Raw genomic sequence first — 17,379 nt, forward strand, 5'->3', positions numbered from 1 at the left:
TGATGAACCATACCAAGTTTCGTAGCGATATGGCACTGCATTCGTAAAATACTGGGCTTAACGTGAAAATCTTATGGCCACTAGGTGGCACTGTCATGAAAAGTTGCGAAATGTGTGTGTGTGTGTGTGTGTGTGTGTGTGTGTGTGTGTGTGTGTGTGTGTGTGTGTCACTGTGGTGCTGATTCTGATTCTAGCACCCAATACATATTGTGAGCTAAACCGCCCCTCAAATACTAGAATTTATTTTGGACTGGTGTTTAGAGCGTTTGAGCTAGACACACCAAAGTTGCTATAGTAACTTCTAAGACTGGCCTCTACATGTGTGCCAAATTACATAACTTTCCTACGTACGGTTCTATGGGCTGCTATTGACGTCTATGGCAGAAGAGGAAGAATAATAATAAAGAACACGAACGATAACAATAGGTGTCTACGCCCCTTCGGGGCTTGACCCCTAATACTACTACTACTACTACTACTACTACTAATAATAATAATAATAATTACCCCAACATAATCAATGTCCAGGTCGTGGTACTGCTTCGCTCCAATAATCCAGGACACAACATAGTATGCAGTTATATCAGGGTAGTAATAAGGCCAGTTTCTCCCATGACCAACCCATCCAGGAAACGCCCATGGCAAGCCTACGTCACATCATTACCAAGACATATTCATTATTACTATATAAAACACTTATATCACATAGACATGTGTCATTAACATGTGCAATATCACACTCAACACACTTACTCTGGTCTGCTGAAACTGTCTCACATGTCTGATAAAAGGTTTGTATAAATATTTCAGCTCAGCAGCTGCTCCATTTTTACTGACCACAAAACACAAGAGTCCCGCCCACTTCATCCAGCTCCTCCTACATGTACAGAGCTGGGCGGAGTCAAGCAAAAAAAAAAAGGAGGCGGGGTGTGTTTTGGTCAGGAAGAGTATAATAATTATATTGGATTGTGTTCTGGACCAAGTGTGTAAGACCAGAGTAAGTGTGTTGGAGCATTGTTTAGGCTTATAGGACCATATATAACCATAAATATTGGCACCCTGTGTATGAAAGGTAAAGCTGACCTCTGGAGATACAGAGGTCAGCTCTGCATCGCCATGGTTATGCATTTGCATCTGGAGATGATCTAAGTGCTCATATAAGCCTACACAATGCTCTAGAACACAATCCAATACAATCATTAAACTTTTACTGACCACAAAACACAAAAGTCCCGCCCACTTCACTCCGTCCAGCTCCTCCTACATGCACAGACCTGGGCAAAGTCAAGCGGGTGGGGTGTGTTTTGGGCAGGAAGAGTATAATAACTGTATTGGATTGTGTTCTGGAGCATTGTGTAGGCTTATAGGAGCACTTAGATCATCTCCAGATGCATAACCTTAAATATTGGCACCCTGTGTATGAAAGATAAAGCTGACCTCCTGACTTATTAATAGCCTTCAAAAGGAGAATGTACCAGATTAGATTTAGTATTTTGATTATAAGCTGATAACCTGATTATATATAAACTAAGATTAGTAAGTGCTTAATCAAGCATTAAAATGAAACCTACCTATCAGTGTGATGTTAGGATTCCTCTTCTTGGCCTCTCTCATCAGCCACCACTCGTATCCCCTGAAATAATTCTCATCATTCGGAGAGTGCATGTGTGATGGCTCTGTACCATCTGGAAGGAAAACAATACAACATAGCATGGTATTGTAAGTTCGTTCCTGCACATTTTAGTCCTTTGAGTCCTTTGATCGCATGGTTTGGAGATCTACCTGTCGTCTGTGCATCGCCTCCGATTTCAACTTTTAGTATTTGTAAAGAAGCTCCAAAGTTGGGCTTAAAAAATAAAAAGACAAGAGAATGTTAGTGACAATTACTTTTTGTTAAAATGACACATGAACTGCACATTTAAGAGCATTTACCTTGAAAAGGTAATCCAGTATTTGACTTCTGTACGGTTCAGCATAGTTCACAAGAAGGCGAGACGTTGCCTGCAATCAGATTGATCACAATAAACTATTCTATGTACATTTAGATATTAAAACAATGTCAATGATGATGATACACAAACATTTATGACATGTGTCAAGTAAGTGTGTTAAGTATTGCGATATTGCACACGTTAATGACATGTGTCTATGTAATATAAGTGTTTTATATAGTAATGATGTGATGTAGGCTTGCAGAAGCAGAACCAAATGACCTGGGCATTGATAATGTTGGGGTAATTATTATTAATTATTATTATTATTATTATTATTATTATTATTATTATTATTACTCTACCAAAATTATTTTAGAACATTTAAAAGACACTGGACTAAAAATATGAATCAACAGATTTGAAACAACTAGATTTGTTTTTTTATTATGAGTTAAATGTATATTTATTTGTTTATTGCTGACGTATAAACTGCAAATCATTCATGACATGGAATAATTTATTAGATACAGGTTTTTGCTAACTGAGTGTATAAACAGGTTTCTGTTTTCTCACGTATTTACACTAAAGTCAAAATAAAAGTCCCCAGATGACGTCATTAGAAGTTGCACTTACCCCACCGCCGCTCACACCTCCAATGCCATCAAACGTCCGTCCAAACCCTCCGTCATCGTCTATAACGTAGCTCTTATCAGCCGAGCAAAAACAGACCCATAACGAAATGAATAAAAACGCAGAACTGTTTGTTTTTCTGCTCATTTTATCTCATCGCAAAGACACAAATAAAGCAGCCGCTCACGTGATAACTACTTCCGCAATAGCACACGTGATAAAACCACGCCCACTTATCTGGCGTCATAGATACCACATTGATGCCGGAAGTATTTCATCTCCTACGAAGGAATCTTTAGAACACACACACACACACACACACACACACACACACACACACACACACACACACACACACACACACACACACACACACACACACACACACACACACACACACACACACACACACAGATAACAAAATACAATGTCATATTATCCAAATCTTAGTAACAAAACAAAGTACAGAGAAAATATATATACGTTCAAGTTCACATTATTATTGTTATTATTATTATTATTATTATTATTATTATTATTATTATTATTATTAATTTGTTTATTGAATGAAAAAAACAAAAATGAAAAACATTAATATATATAATATTTATTATATAAAATTTAATATATATATATATATATATATATATATATATATATATATATATAAAAAATTTGTATAACATATTGTATAAGTATAACTGTGTATAACAAATATAAGTATATAACTGTTTCCCAAACAGTTGCCACAACAAAGCACAAAATATGAATAGAATTTTCGAATAAGAATAAGAAGAATAAGAAGAGGACTTACTAAATCTGTACATACTGTATACGTTTCCCTGTTTTTATGTCTTAAATGTTACTTTCTTTCTTACCAAAATCTCCTTACTATCAAAACGTGAGCCGAATCAATCAGCGGTGTGTGGAATCGACTCCAAGCTTCAGAGTCTATTCTACATCTTAAGCCGGAGTTCTGAGAATCGGCTCTTCGTTCGAGTGACTCGCTGCAGTAGCATAGCGACGGAACAAACAAAGCATGGCTGCTACAAAGGAGAACCATCAATACAAACGCCTTTTTATCAACAACGTGGATAAATATACCTCTAAATATATAGGAAAGGTCAGTTTTTTTTATTATGTCCGACTGTCATTGCCATTCTATATTCGTTACAGTGCACATGAGTTAGTATTTTAGCTTAATGGATATTGCAGTAATCAGTGTCACATCTCATCATATCCTCATTATTTTTTTCCATAGTATTTATAGTGCACCATTTATTTATTTATTTATTTATTTATTTCTGTCTTCTTATGCATCCAGTTTTTAGCCTCATGTGTTGTTGGAGCTACTGAACAATTACAGGATGAATGCACAAGTTCCCAAGAAGAAAATTATCAGATTGTTGGAACAGTTTCATGTAAAACCAAAGAAAAGTCCAGCTTTGCAGTAGAAAAATATACTGTGAGTGAAAAAATCATGGCTGTAATTTACACATAGTTTTATAATGCATACACATAGTTGGTTTCTTGTGTCTTGTGAGTTTGTGTAAAATCCTTTTCCCGGTGATGTTCCTGTACTTATTTTACTCGTTCCCATAGAACGCGACACGTGAAGAACTTTTCCGTCACCTGATGAAGTCAGACGTCATCGTTTATAATATTTACAATGAGAACGCTGATCAGATTGAAGAAGCCACTTGGGCTGTCTCAGGTATCTATAATAAATAGTTTGTCTCTTATTAAGAGTTTTTCTATCATTTATTAAAAGCTTTGTCCTTATTTGTCCATTTAAAGCACTTCACAAGGACATTGAAGCATTTCCTGAACCAAAAATGTTCATCTTGATCTCCTCAGTCATGACTTGGGCCCTGACTAAGACACTGGATCCAGTAAGTATTTATATATATATATATATGAACCAAATTCCTCAACACACGTGGGTAATAAACCTGATTCTGATTCTGAAAAAAAAAAAATTATATATAAATATATATTTTCAGAATCAGAATCAGGTTTATTGCCCAAGTGTGTTGAAGAATTTGGTTCCAGCTATTTGTGACTCTCAAAAGTACAGACATAAATAACACTATACTATACATTCATTCATTCATTCATTCATTTTCTACTGCTTATCCGAACTTCTCGGGTCACGGGGAGCCTGTGCCTATCTCAGGCGACATTGGGCATCAAGGCAGGATACACCCTGTACGGAGTGCCAACCCATTGCCGGGCACACACACACTCTCATTCACTCACACACACACACACACACACTACGGACAATTTTCCAGACATGCCAATCAACCTACCATGCATGTCTTTGAACCGGGGGAGGAAACCGGAGTACCCGGAGGAAACCCCCGAGGCACGGGGAGAACATGCAAACTCCACACACACAAGGCAGAGGCGGGAATCGAACCCCCAACCCTGGAGGTGTGAGGCAAACATGCTAACCACTAAGCCACCGTGCCTGCACTGTACATTTAGCTTGGAATATAAGACAAAACAGATGATGTGAGACAATATAGACTATATAGACTACAGATTAAATATGAATTCAGAATATATGACTAATCAATTATGTACATAAAGTGTGAGAAGTGCGTGGTAGTGCAAATAACAGTATTGTGCTGTACTGTGCTTTTGTGCAATATACAGCATCAGTAGTGTGTAACATATACGGACTGACGGTTCTGATAACGCAGTACTTATAGATATGAAGCAAGGAATATAATGATGGTGAGAATGGGGAAAGAAACTGTTCCTGTGTCTGGCAGTTTTGGTAGCGCTGTAGCGCCTGCCAGTAGGGAGGAACATGATTTTATGATATGATATTGTGATCATGATTATAACTTTCATTATAAAGTGCATTTTGTGTTGTTGTTTTAACTGTAGAACGATCCAGAGATTCATCTAACAGAATTGGACTACAGGAGACGGAAACCTCATCCCAACTTTAAAGATCATATGGCTGTGGAGAAGCTTGTGGTTAAACTAGGACAAACCGTGAGTGTGGTTAGCTTCTAGGCTAATGTTGCTAACACGTCAAGCTGAGTTATAACGCTAGTTGCGAAGTCTAAAGCATCACACCCTCTTCCCATAAAGCTTTAAATCGTTCCCATCACTTAACCTCATGATTTATGATTAAAGCTCATTTAATCATTAATTACCTTCGATTCATACGTTTTCAGAATCAGTCCCAGTTCTCCACTTATGTGGTTGCCTCTGGACTGCAGTACGGAATGGGCGAGCAAGCGTTTCATTTCTTTTTCAAGGTAAATAGAGACATTTTCTCACCTTTCTTGATGTATTCGTCTGGCTGCTATAACTGGCTTATTAGCATCCATTTATGTATAACTGAGTGTTTATGACACTGCCCTCTTTTAGACATCGTGGCTAGGAGAGGAACCTGAAGTGCCGATCTTCGGAGACGGCTCTAATATCATTCCAGCTGTTCACATCTGTGATCTGGCAGGGTCAGTAGTGACGGATAAATGAATGACTTGAGATCTGATCCCAGGTGAAACAGCGGATGATGGATACTGTACAGAACAACACTCTCATCTTATTACCTTATTTAAATCAAATTAATGATTCGTTACATCATGACTCGTTACATTCGATTCGATTGAATCTGTGCTTCAAACGAATCGACTCGCTGAAGTGAATCGTAGCGGCCATCATTATCAGGAAGTCGTTAATACGCTGATGTATTGTATTGTTTCCTTAAAGATTCGTCATCATTGATCATTTATTCTGTTGTTGTTGTTTTTTCAAAGGATCGTACAGAACGTAATCGAGCGTAAGCCGAAGCCGCCGTACTTCTTTGCAGTGGATGAATCACAGAACACCATTGGTGACATTATCAGTGTGAGTTTCCTCAATGAGAGCAATTTTATTTTATATTCTAACATATTCTGTTGCTCAAGCCTTTCTCTTGCGTCCTAGGCAATAGCGTCGGTGCTCGGGCCAGGAAAAACAAAAAACGTTCCAAAGGAGGACGTGTATCTTACGGAGGAGTTGACGGTAAGTTTATACAGTAAAATGATATTAAAAGTGCAGTGTTTAAAGAAAAAAAATGATTTGTCGCCTTGCTATGAAACGAACTTCTGGTCTGGAAACAAGCTCCGCCCCCAAATCAATTAAAGCTACTCAGCCCTGCCCCTTTTCCTCACATGCAACAGAGAGCGCAAAACATTTCAAAAAAGTTCCTTTAATTATACTATTAAACCTGAGACATCTAGTGAACCATTGAGACATCAGGAACCTTCTGTAACTATAATTAATTAATGGTGCTTGCAAAGCAACATTCTTGTTATTGTGCCGGACAAAACTTCGGCGCGTAACTTGTCCCGCAGCTTTTGTCCTAGACCCACGACTGAGGTGTCAAATTGACCGGCTCATTGTGGAGAGGTGTGCTATGACTTTTATAAGCGATCGGAATTCCGACATTCCTGGTACGGAAGCTCAAAGTGGCTTTTTTCCCCCATAAACTTCCATTATAAAATTTGGAGGTTTATAACTCGGCAAGTTTTCGAGCGATTTACACCAAACTCAAGCAGCTCCTTTAGGACCTCACTCCGGACAAAGTTTTTATTTCAGTAGTAACTTTTGTCCAAACGTATTGGCACCAAACTGGGTATTCACGTGACGTCACGTGTAGCCCCGCCCCCAAAATAAGCGAAATCAAAAAGTTAGCACAACATGGACATGTCATATATCAAAACACTCAACACGATGATGGGAACTGACGTCACGTGTAGCCCCGCCCCCAAAATAAGCGAAATCAAAACGTTTGCACAACATGGACATGTCATATATCAAAACACTCAACACGATGAGGGGAACTGACGTCACATGCAAGCACCATTCACATTTTCTTCAGGAAATGTACATTCTAGTTTCTCTAGTCTTATTGACCTTACGATGCCTTGACTATTGTTGTTTTTTGTTTCCCAGCAATCAGAAATTGACCATTTGTTCATCAATCTTCGACCGGAAGCCATTCATTTTGACAAAGATGTCAGTAAAGAGAATTTAAGCATCAACTGGGTTTCAAAGAAAGGCATTGTTGAGAACATCAGCCAAACTGTGGAGGATTACAAGAGCACACGAGGTTTGCTGGTAAGCGACTGACATTGTGCGACTGTTAAGACCTAATATCAAACTCTGGTTGTGTTCGTATCTTTCTTTCTTTCTTTTTATTCTTTCTTTCTTTTCTGTTTTTTTAGCCTGTTCGCGTCTTTCTCTTCGGACCGCCTGCTGTCGGGAAAAGCACCGTAGCTGAAAAGATATGCAAGCAATACAAACTGCACCACATCACAGTCAAAGAGACCATCGCCGAGACTCTCGCTAACCTGGTACGTCTTTACAAACAAATATTCCTAAGAAAATAAGAAAAGGCTTTGCTAAGTGAGCGGCAGGATTTTCAACAATAAACGTTTACCTGATTATTTTCTGCCTCAGGAGTCACGTGTCCGCGTGGCAGAGGCGGAAATCGAAGTGGACGACGAAACACGTAGAACGCAGGAGCTTTTGGAGACGCTGACAAAGAACATGGAGAAAAATGAAGGTAATGAACAAAGATATGTGATCTACAGTGATCTAAATAATGTAAGTTTATTAAGAGCATCAAAAGCCCTGCTTCTGTTGGGCATTGAGAAGCGTTTAAGGGGGTTTTATTCCTCTTATTCAGTTAAAAATGTATTATAACAGTAATCAGGAACAAAGGTTTAGACTAACACAGAAGCCTAAGAACGGGTGGCATAGAAGCCTCTATTATCGCTACATATACATTACAGCACAGTGGAATTCTTTTCTTCACATACCCCAACTGAGGAGGTTGGGGTCAGAGTGCAGGGGGAGGTATGATACAGCACCCCTGGAGCAGGGAGGGTTGAGGGCCTTGCTCAAGGGTCCAGCACTGGCAGCTTGGTTGTGCTTGGCCTTGAACCCCGATCTTCCGATGAACAACCCAGAGCCTTAACTAGTTGAGCCACCACTGCCCTAAAATTGCCCTAAGGTTCTACTAGTTGGTCTCTACCAGAGAAAAATTGAAACTGGTAGAAAAATAGAGAGAGAGAGAGAGAGAGAGAGAGAGAAAGAGAGAGAGAGAGAGAGAGAGAAAGAGAGAGAGAGAGAGAGAGAGAGAGAGAGAGAGAGAGAAAGAGAGAGCGAGCGCTTTATGCTTTTGAGGAAGTCGACTTTGAATAGTTTTTGGTATTGCTCAGGGATCTAAAGCACTATTCGGACGGGATTAGTTCTACGTGGGGACGTGGAGTAATGCAATTTTACCTCAGGACGTCTGTAATATTAATTGGCCAATTCGCACGGGACAAGACATCTCAGTAAAACTAGCAGAAGTGGGAGGGGTAACTCACTTTACGCACCACAGTAACCTCCTCGTCGTCATGTGCGTATGACATTGCTTCCTGATATCACGTGCGCAAACAGACAACATGGCGCCTCCATGCTTGCAAAACTTTTAAACAGGAAATGACGGAATTTTACCGTACATATTTACAGCGGGTCTATTCGTACGGGATCAGTATTACCTGAGGTAATTTTTCTGGACCTTTTTACAGAAGGTAAAAGTCACCGTAATCTTTACTGACATTGTCCGTAATGATTACCGAGATGGCACATTCGGACGGGACTAAAATCACCGAGAAGCTCTGGTGATAATTACTTTACCCCTCACGTAAAACTAATCCCGTCCGAATAGTGCTTAAGTGACTCATATGTACGAATGAGTAATATACACTTGAAATTGTGTATAGATTCGATTTCAAATTCAAATTCCTCACCTGTTCAGGCCGGTTGGACGAGCCGTACGTTATCCAAATCATCAAGAACAAGCTGAAATCTACAGCATGCAGAAATCAAGGATTTGTCCTGGACGGCTTTCCGAAGACATACGAACAAGCTAAAGAGCTGTTTTGTGGTAGGAGGAATACATCTTTAATTTAATTACAATAAAATCGTTCAAAAATTTGATTCCGTTCGGTCCGGTTGTTTTTCACAAGCCGAGGTGGAGCAAGCTAAAGACGAGCTAAAGTCGAGGAACAAGGAAATCATTCCGGGTAGGTGCCGTTTTATTGGAATGTAAATGCAGAAAGATATCCAGTGCCGGTTTACGCTGAGTGTGTGTGTGTGTGTGTGTGTAGAGTTTGTTTTCTTTCTGGATGCCACTGATGAATTCCTGGAGGAACGTGTCCTGAACCTGCCCGAGAACGTCGTGCAGGGGACGTCACACTCCGTAGAGAAGTACTTTCAATGTCTGGAGACGTTCAGAAGAAACAATCTGGAAGGTGAAAGTGTCCTGAAATACTTCGAGGAGATGCAGATTCACCCCGAGCGAATAGGTAGGCGTCAGATAGATGCATGGTAGGTTGATTGGCATCTCTGGAAAATTGTCCGTAGTGTGTGAGTGAATGAGAGTGTGTGTGTGTGTGTGCCCTGTGATGGGTTGGCACTCCGTCCAGGGTGTATCCTGCCTCGATGCCCGATGACGCCTGAGATAGGCACAGGCTCCCCGTGACCTGAGTAGTTCGGATAAACGGTAGAAAATGAATGAATGAATGAATGTGTGTGTGTGTGTGTGTGTGTGTGTGTGTGTGTGTGAGTGTGTGTGTGTGTGAGTGTGTGTGTGTGTGTGAGTGTGTGTGTGTTAAACTGAAAGAAACAGCAAAAAGTGCCCCAAATGTGACAACAAACTTAGTCACAGGAGACAACTGTATGTAATAAACATTTAATGATAATTAAAGTAAAGTGGTTAGGATATGGTGGGAGGGCGTGGTCTCTTCCAGGATAGCTCCGCCCCTCCTGCATAGATCCCGAGGCTTATCCAGTTAGATCTGAAGGAACGATATTTATAACACACTCCAGGTCTGTAGTTACAGCCGAAGCGTTTACATTACTTATTTGAAGGCTCAAACGACGCAAATCTCCTCCGTTCCAGAGATTAACGGCGACGACTCGGAGAACCTTCTGGTGATGGAGAAGGTAACGAAGAGCTTGGGGAAGACCAGGAACTACAGCCCTACCTCGAAGGACGTGGAAGAAGAACGGAAGCAGGTGGAGATCAGACTGATGGAGCAGGCGGAAGCGGAACAAGACGAAGCCAAGCGCAAAAAGGAAGAGGAGGAGCTGCGGGCCAAGCAGGAGGACGAAAGGGTACGAACATGCGTCAGGGGTGGAAAGAACAAGCGGGAGGTTCTCAGGAGGAAGTGACTACTACTACTATTACTATTGCTGATAAAAGTATCAAAGGAATGTATTTGTTCTCAAGAACGACAGATCATAGATCTGCTTTGAAACTTTTCGTGACATGTTGCTGTGTGTGTGTGTGTGTGTGTGTGTGTGTGTGTGTGTGTGTGTGTGTGTGTGTCAGGTCCGACGTCTGGAAGACGAGAGGCGACAGGAAGTGGCTCTGTTGATGTCAGAATCCGCTCCTCTCAGGCAGTATTTGATGAACAGCGTGATGCCTGCTGTTATTCGAGGCTGCCTCGAGATCTGTGAGCTCCGACCCGAAGATCCCGTACACTCCCTGGTAGCTTTTCTGACTTTCTTGTCTGTTAATGTTTCAGTACAGCTTCAGGTTCCTTTACAGTATGTACAGTAGTGTGACCGACCAGGTAGAAACTTTTCCCTTTCTCTCTCTTATGTTTCAGGCTGAATATCTCCTGAAAAACCAGAATCCAGAAAGCGTTTAAATCTGTTATTAGACCAAAAACTACGACTGTTGTGACTAAAACTTTCCTGCTCACTGTGACACAGACCAGGAGAGGAAAAAAAACAACCTCCACCCGGAGATTAAAGAGGAACCGAACGCTGGACTCATCACCAACCTTGACATGATTGTCTTAAATAGCTTTTATTATACAGGTGCATCTACATAAATAAGAATGTCGTGGACAAGTGAAATGATTTATTATCATTATTTAACTCAAATAGAGAAACTCCAAGCGTGCATCCTCCTCAAAGCTGTCGCTACAATCTGTCCAGAGAGCTAACTGTTGTTTATTTCTGACGCCACGATCATATCCTGCAGTTACGGTTATCGACCTTCTGGCTCGGATTTTTTTTTAATCTGCATCGGTTTCCTGATAGTTTATTGAATCACGAGCTTCATCGGGTCTTCTTTTGCAAAACGCTTCTTCCTTTCTGCTAGCCTCGGCTCGAGGCGAGGGGAGGATACAACCGGCAGCCCCTGGACCTAGACTCACACACACACACACACACACACACACACACACACACACACACACACACACGAAATGTTTCATTTGTAAGTTTGTACCAACACACAAATCACACACTATACACTACATACATCACTATCTAGTGAGTTAGTGACGTGACATACGGCTAAGTACGGTGACAGATACTCAGAATTCGTTCTCTGCATTTAACCCATCCAAAGTGCACACACAGCAGTGAACACACACACACACACAGAAGTGAACACACACACACACACACACACACACACCGTGAACACACACACACACACACACACACACACACACACACACACCGTGAACACACACACACACAGCAGTGAACACACACACACACACACACACACACACACCGTGAACACACACCCGGAGCAGTGGGCAGCCATTTATGCTGCGGCATCCGGGGAGCAGTTGGGGGGGTTCGGTGCCTTGCTCAAGGGCACCTCAGTCGTGGTATTGCCGGCCTGAGACTCGAACCCACAACCTTAGGGTTAGGAGTCAAACTCTCTAATCATTAGGCCACGACTTCCCCAATTTTTATTTTTTTTTACTGAAATATCCTCTTTTAAAGCTTCAGGGGTTTTTCAACAACATGTGCGTAGAATGGGATTCGAACCGATGACTTACGGTTGCAGAAGGCAGGGTAATGAGGTAGTCTGTCACGTTCGGGTTTACACCGATCAGGTTTACAGCGGTCTGGCTTTTCTTTGTTGGCATTTGTGCTGCAGGTTTCTGAGAAAAAAATAAAAATACTTGATAAGTAGGACATACAACATACTAAAGAGCGGTAATGTTAACAAACTGTGTATTTTATTATAATGTGTAGTATAATGTGATTGAGTATGTGTATAAGAATACAGGTGGATATTGTGCATGAGGGAGAAATCATCCCGTCCGTCAGTCTGACCTTGGATTTAGGAGGCGCTGGTGCCGCTTTCTTTCCTGAAATCTGGCTCTTTAGGTTCTCCGACCCGGTTTGGACCATTACACAGATGTCTATATTTCCATACAGCTGTGCGATGGTCATACAATCTTGTCCTTCCAAAGAAATACAATCCAAATAAAATAAAGTGTTAAAAGCCGGAGACATCAGATATTACTCGGAAAGACCATTACGAGGGTTCTTCATTAGTCACGGAGATAAACGGAATGAGAATTACGTACCGTGTTTGTTTGTGACATCGACGTTAGCGCCAGAATTCAAGAGCTGATCCACGCATTTGGATTTTGATCTCTTGATGGCTGTCATTAGCGGCGTCACTCCGTTTGTGGTGGTGGCGTTAACGATAGCGCCGTGATCCACTAGGAGTTTGACGATGTCGGCGTGTCCCTCCATGCAGGCGTGATGTAGAGCAGTCCATTTGAACTGATCGTAGGCATTTACGTCTGCCCTGGAGACATATATCATGTATTAAACATACGTCTACAATGACAGTTGAGTCGAAGCAGTCTGTGATGCTACCTACCCGTGTGAGATGAGGAACTGAGCCATCTGGTATTTCCCCATCATGCAGGCAGTCATGAGCGGCGTTTTGTATATTCTGTCCCTAGTGTCCACAGGGACATTTTGGCTGAACGCTAACTTCAGCAAATCAAATTTGTCACTTTTTACACACTGGCTGAGGTTTATGTAAAGTTCTTTGGGCTCCAGGTTCAGCAAAGCGTCTTCGGTAACGTCAACTTGCAAGCGGTCACGAATCGTCTCAGCACTTGGCTCAAAGCTTTCAGGGCTTGTAGGAGTAATCTCAGTCGATGGCGGCTCAGCTTGTTCGATCCTACCTATACTCAGTCTTGCAGACTTGTAGGATGACAGCGGGTATTGGTTCGGTAAGAAAAGGTGTCCTGCGAAGAACTCATCGATGTTGATTTTGCCCCAACGATTCTTGTCAAGGGCTTTGACAATTTCCTCCAGGCTCTCCTCGTCTATAGGCGCGTGATGCTCCTGCAGAACGGACACTAGCGTCTCGTTTGGAACGGTTTCTTCCGGAGGTTCTCCTTCTTCGGCCGTTTGGAAGGCCTCTCGCAATTCCTCTTTGTGCTCAAACGACCAATCGTGTAGCTTGGCTTCATTGACGGCTACGTTCCCAGTCTTCAAAGATTGCTCTGCGTCTTTCAGTACTCTCAGAGCGGCTTTGTGGCCGTTGTTCTTAGCAATCTGGCTTGGCAGTAAATCCTGCTTGTTCTTGGTCATCTTGCATCCTGGGAATAAAAGATTTGGAAATGAGTTTGTAAAAGTCCATATACAGTAATCCCTCGCCACTTCGCGGTTCAAGTTTCGCGGTTCAAGTTTCGCGGTTCAAGTTTCGCGGCCTCGGCGCATCGCTGATTTTTCAAAAATATTCATCGAAAAATAAAAATAAAAATGGTTTCCCAGGATGCCAGACAAAGAGAGAAACTCTCTCAGAGGCTTTGGACATACCCACGGGCACTCAGACAAGGCACATGATTGGTTCCCGGCGCGAGATCTGAGCTGATTGGCTGCGCATCATCGCATCCTCTCCCAGCTTCTTCCCTTGTTGTATCTCGCCACTCTCGTTCACGCTGTCAACTGTGTCTCGCATATTGTGTTCGAAATTAACTTTTCGTTAAGCCCTTACGATGCCTCCTAAGCACCGTGCCCCTGCGAAAGATTCCTCTAGTGAGCCGAAGAGGAAGAGGAAGATGATGACCATCAGTGAAAAGGTCAAACTTATGGCCAATCCTACTTCGCGGACTTTCACCTATCGCGAGGGGTTCCGGTCCCCATTAACCGCGATAAACAAGGGATCACTGTAATAGTGTATGTTTTTTATAACAGTATAATTACTGTTAGAATGAAATGTAACACACCTCTCTGAAACAGAAACCTGCAGCACTCTGCGTGGCCTGCGGCAGCCGCTGCGTGCAAGGCCGTATGTCCGAGATCGGCCGTAATGCTGAAATCAGCAGAGTACGCTGACAAAAATATGAGCATCTGAAATAATCATACGATTTTAATAACATCACAACATATTATATTGCTAGAAAGATTTTCCTAATATACAGAAACCTCAAAGAAGAACTTGCCTCGATGTAGCCTTTGGCTGCTGCAATGTGAACAGAGTTCAGTCCATTTTTGTTGACTTTGTTCGGGTCAACACCTTTTTGCAGGATCGCTTTTACCAACGCTACAGATCCGGCCGTCACAGCCGCCATCAAAGCCGTGCACCCGGTCGCCTGGAACACACAACACCACGTTATTGTACACGATACTATTTTCTATTCTCTATCGCTACATCGTTAGATAAATCTTTTCTGGCTAAGAAGAATCTGGTTAAACTGCAGACATAAAATTTTAGCACTGCGTTAAAACAAACCGGATCGGCGACATCCGGATCGGCTCCTGACTCCAAAAGCCGCATGCAGAAGTTCTCGCACATCTCGGCATGTTCGCAGGCGAACATGAAGACAGATTTGCCCGTGTTAGAGGTGTTGTTAACATCCACGTCCATTTTAAGTACCATGTCCATGATCTGTTTGTGACTATCTGTTGGGCCGATGCAGTAAAACAGCAGTCCTGTATGGAATGACAGACAGAAAATTAAATTATTATTAAGTCTAACACAATGTTACTAAAATTTAACACACACACACACACACACAAAAAAAAAAACACAAACGCACCTTTGCCTTCTAGGTCCACGAGGGACACACTGGCTTGATTACTGTACAGAAAATCCACCATGTCGACATGGCCACGTTCTGCAGCGAGCATCATCGCGGTCCGTCCCTTTTTGTCCGGGACATCAGGATGTGCGTTGAGGGACAAGAGGAAACTAGCTAACTCCAGATCATTTTCCACAGTGGCCAGGTGCAGGGCGCTGATCCCCTCTTCAGGCTCTGTGAGGTTGATCAGATCTGGGACACCTAAAAGCACTAGCTTCTCTATCTGCTCTTTATTCTTCTGGTTTACCAACCGAAGCAGTTTGTAAACCTGTTTGGTCTCCAGAAGATTTTCTGCCACGAAGTTCCTCCTCTTCATCTGTAACTTCGAAGGATCTCTCATGATCCTAGTCTTCTCTAACTCACTCATGTAAGACATTTCCAACTAAACAAAACGTTTTAAGTGATACTGTCACTGTCAAAATTCATTAATTATTTAAATATCTTGAATGTTAACATCCTGTTAAGTCATTTTGATGGCATTTTTTATGACTCACAACGTATATATATATAAATTATTTTGAGATTGTTTTGGCTAAAAGTCAGTTAAATTTTTTCAGCGTTTTGTCTGGATTATTTTTTTATTATCCTTAATAAATAATGTTGAAGAAATGACAAGTTGCCGAGCCTGTATTTCTGAACTACTACTATTAATAATAATACAACTAATAAATAATAAGTAATAATAAATAGTAATACTACTACTACTACTACTACTACTACTACTACTAATAATAATAATAATAATAATAAAACAAAAACAACAGCAACAACAACAAAAACAACAACAACAACAATAATAATAATAATAATAATAATAATAATAATAATAATAATAATAATAATAATAATAATAATAAACACCGTTCAGGTTTCAGACGTTTAACTTTGGAATTTTCGATACGTTGAATTGTGACGTCACAGGACATTTTGGAACCTAGGCTCTTTTTAAAAAAACAACAAAAAAAAAAACGTTCCGTTCGTTACGTCATAACACACACACACACACACACACACACACACACATGCATTGCACATGCACGCACGCACGCACGCACACACACACACACACACACACGCACACATGTATTGCACATGCACATGCACTGAAGTTATCGCGCATGCGCAGAAGGATACGTCTGGGATTTCTTCACCTGTGTGGAGCCACAGATAGTAACTCTTGTGGGAAATAATAACGGACATTTTGTTTGTACACAACTTTTAAGAATACTGTAAATAATGGATGAATAATAAGTTTGATCTCATTAAAAATGATTGATTTTGTCAAATACATAAAGGTGAAAAAAATGATACTTTGCTGATTATGCAATTATGCAAACTGAACAAAAAACAGCTTATCCAATTTTATATATAGTTGGAACCCTATTTGGTCAAAATAGAACCTTTAGATGTGTCGATATTTTATTGGTCACTAAAAAATTTTAAGTTTTAAGTCAGAAGAGGGCTGAATTTTATTTTATTTTATTTGTTTGTTTGACAGTGTACATTGACCACCTCACTCTCACTCACTCACACATTCACTACCGCTTATCCGAACGTCTCGGGTCACGGGGAGCCTGTGCCTATCTCAGGCGTCATCGGGCATCGAGGCAGGATACACCCTGGACGGAGTGCCAACCCATCACAGGGCACACACACACTCTCATTCACTCACACACACACACTATGGACAATTTTCCAGAGATGCCTACATTGACCACCTGTAAAAAAAAAAAAAATCATTCATGCAATTTTCTATGCATACAAGCTACAGTTGTGAACACTAATATGTTTTTAACTATAGCTCACTGATTAAACTGATTTCAATACCAGGATGCTATGAAACTGTGTTCATTATAGTATTACTGCACGCAATGTTGTCTGAACAT

The 17,379-nt window shown here is 41.2% G+C and overlaps 3 protein-coding genes across 5 annotated transcripts in view; 1 reads left to right on the plus strand and 2 right to left on the minus strand.

Annotated features, from left to right (window-relative positions):
- galcb (galactosylceramidase b) overlaps positions 1-3,497 on the minus strand; it is an 8,739-nt gene extending 5,242 nt beyond the window's left edge. The window contains exons 1-6 of one of the 2 annotated variants that reach the window (XM_027159934.2): positions 3,379-3,497; positions 2,568-2,857; positions 1,933-2,001; positions 1,783-1,846; positions 1,572-1,685; positions 508-647 (exon numbers count right to left, since the gene is read on the minus strand). In XM_027159934.2, the coding sequence (XP_027015735.2) occupies positions 508-647; positions 1,572-1,685; positions 1,783-1,846; positions 1,933-2,001; positions 2,568-2,711 (531 nt within the window). In that variant the 5' untranslated portion in view covers positions 2,712-2,857; positions 3,379-3,497. The remainder of the gene's footprint in view (positions 1-507; positions 648-1,571; positions 1,686-1,782; positions 1,847-1,932; positions 2,002-2,567; positions 2,858-3,378) is intronic. The other variant, XM_027159935.2, reaches the window with a different exon arrangement.
- Positions 3,498-3,535: 38 nt separating this feature from the next.
- On the plus strand, positions 3,536-11,355 carry LOC113651187 (adenylate kinase 7-like). The gene is made up of 18 exons (XM_027159933.2): positions 3,536-3,687; positions 3,889-4,029; positions 4,167-4,278; positions 4,362-4,456; positions 5,463-5,573; positions 5,759-5,842; positions 5,955-6,043; positions 6,347-6,437; positions 6,516-6,593; positions 7,527-7,691; positions 7,799-7,927; positions 8,034-8,139; positions 9,382-9,510; positions 9,593-9,649; positions 9,734-9,931; positions 10,528-10,742; positions 10,960-11,118; positions 11,240-11,355. The coding sequence occupies exons 1-18, from the start codon at positions 3,604-3,606 to the stop codon at positions 11,279-11,281; spliced, it is 2,085 nt and encodes a 694-aa protein (XP_027015734.2). The 5' UTR covers positions 3,536-3,603; the 3' UTR covers positions 11,282-11,355.
- Positions 11,356-11,413: 58 nt separating this feature from the next.
- Positions 11,414-16,500, minus strand: LOC113651186 (ankyrin repeat and EF-hand domain-containing protein 1-like). 2 transcript variants are annotated; one of them, XM_027159932.2, is made up of 10 exons: positions 16,355-16,500; positions 15,452-15,875; positions 15,145-15,344; positions 14,855-15,004; positions 14,639-14,762; positions 13,276-14,008; positions 12,974-13,200; positions 12,717-12,847; positions 12,437-12,541; positions 11,414-11,784 (listed from the first exon to the last, which is right to left on the minus strand). In XM_027159932.2, the coding sequence occupies exons 2-10, from the start codon at positions 15,867-15,869 to the stop codon at positions 11,680-11,682; spliced, it is 2,193 nt and encodes a 730-aa protein (XP_027015733.2). In that variant the 5' UTR covers positions 15,870-15,875; positions 16,355-16,500; the 3' UTR covers positions 11,414-11,679. The 2 variants fall into 2 exon arrangements, with proteins under 2 accessions (XP_027015733.2, XP_047677778.1); XM_047821822.1 differs by lacking the exon at positions 16,355-16,500 and having other exon boundaries at positions 15,452-16,012.
- Between the last annotated feature and the right edge of the window lie 879 nt (positions 16,501-17,379).

This window comes from Tachysurus fulvidraco, chromosome 12 (assembly GCF_022655615.1).
Source record: "Tachysurus fulvidraco isolate hzauxx_2018 chromosome 12, HZAU_PFXX_2.0, whole genome shotgun sequence".
In the NCBI taxonomy this organism is placed as follows: domain Eukaryota; kingdom Metazoa; phylum Chordata; class Actinopteri; order Siluriformes; family Bagridae; genus Tachysurus; species Tachysurus fulvidraco.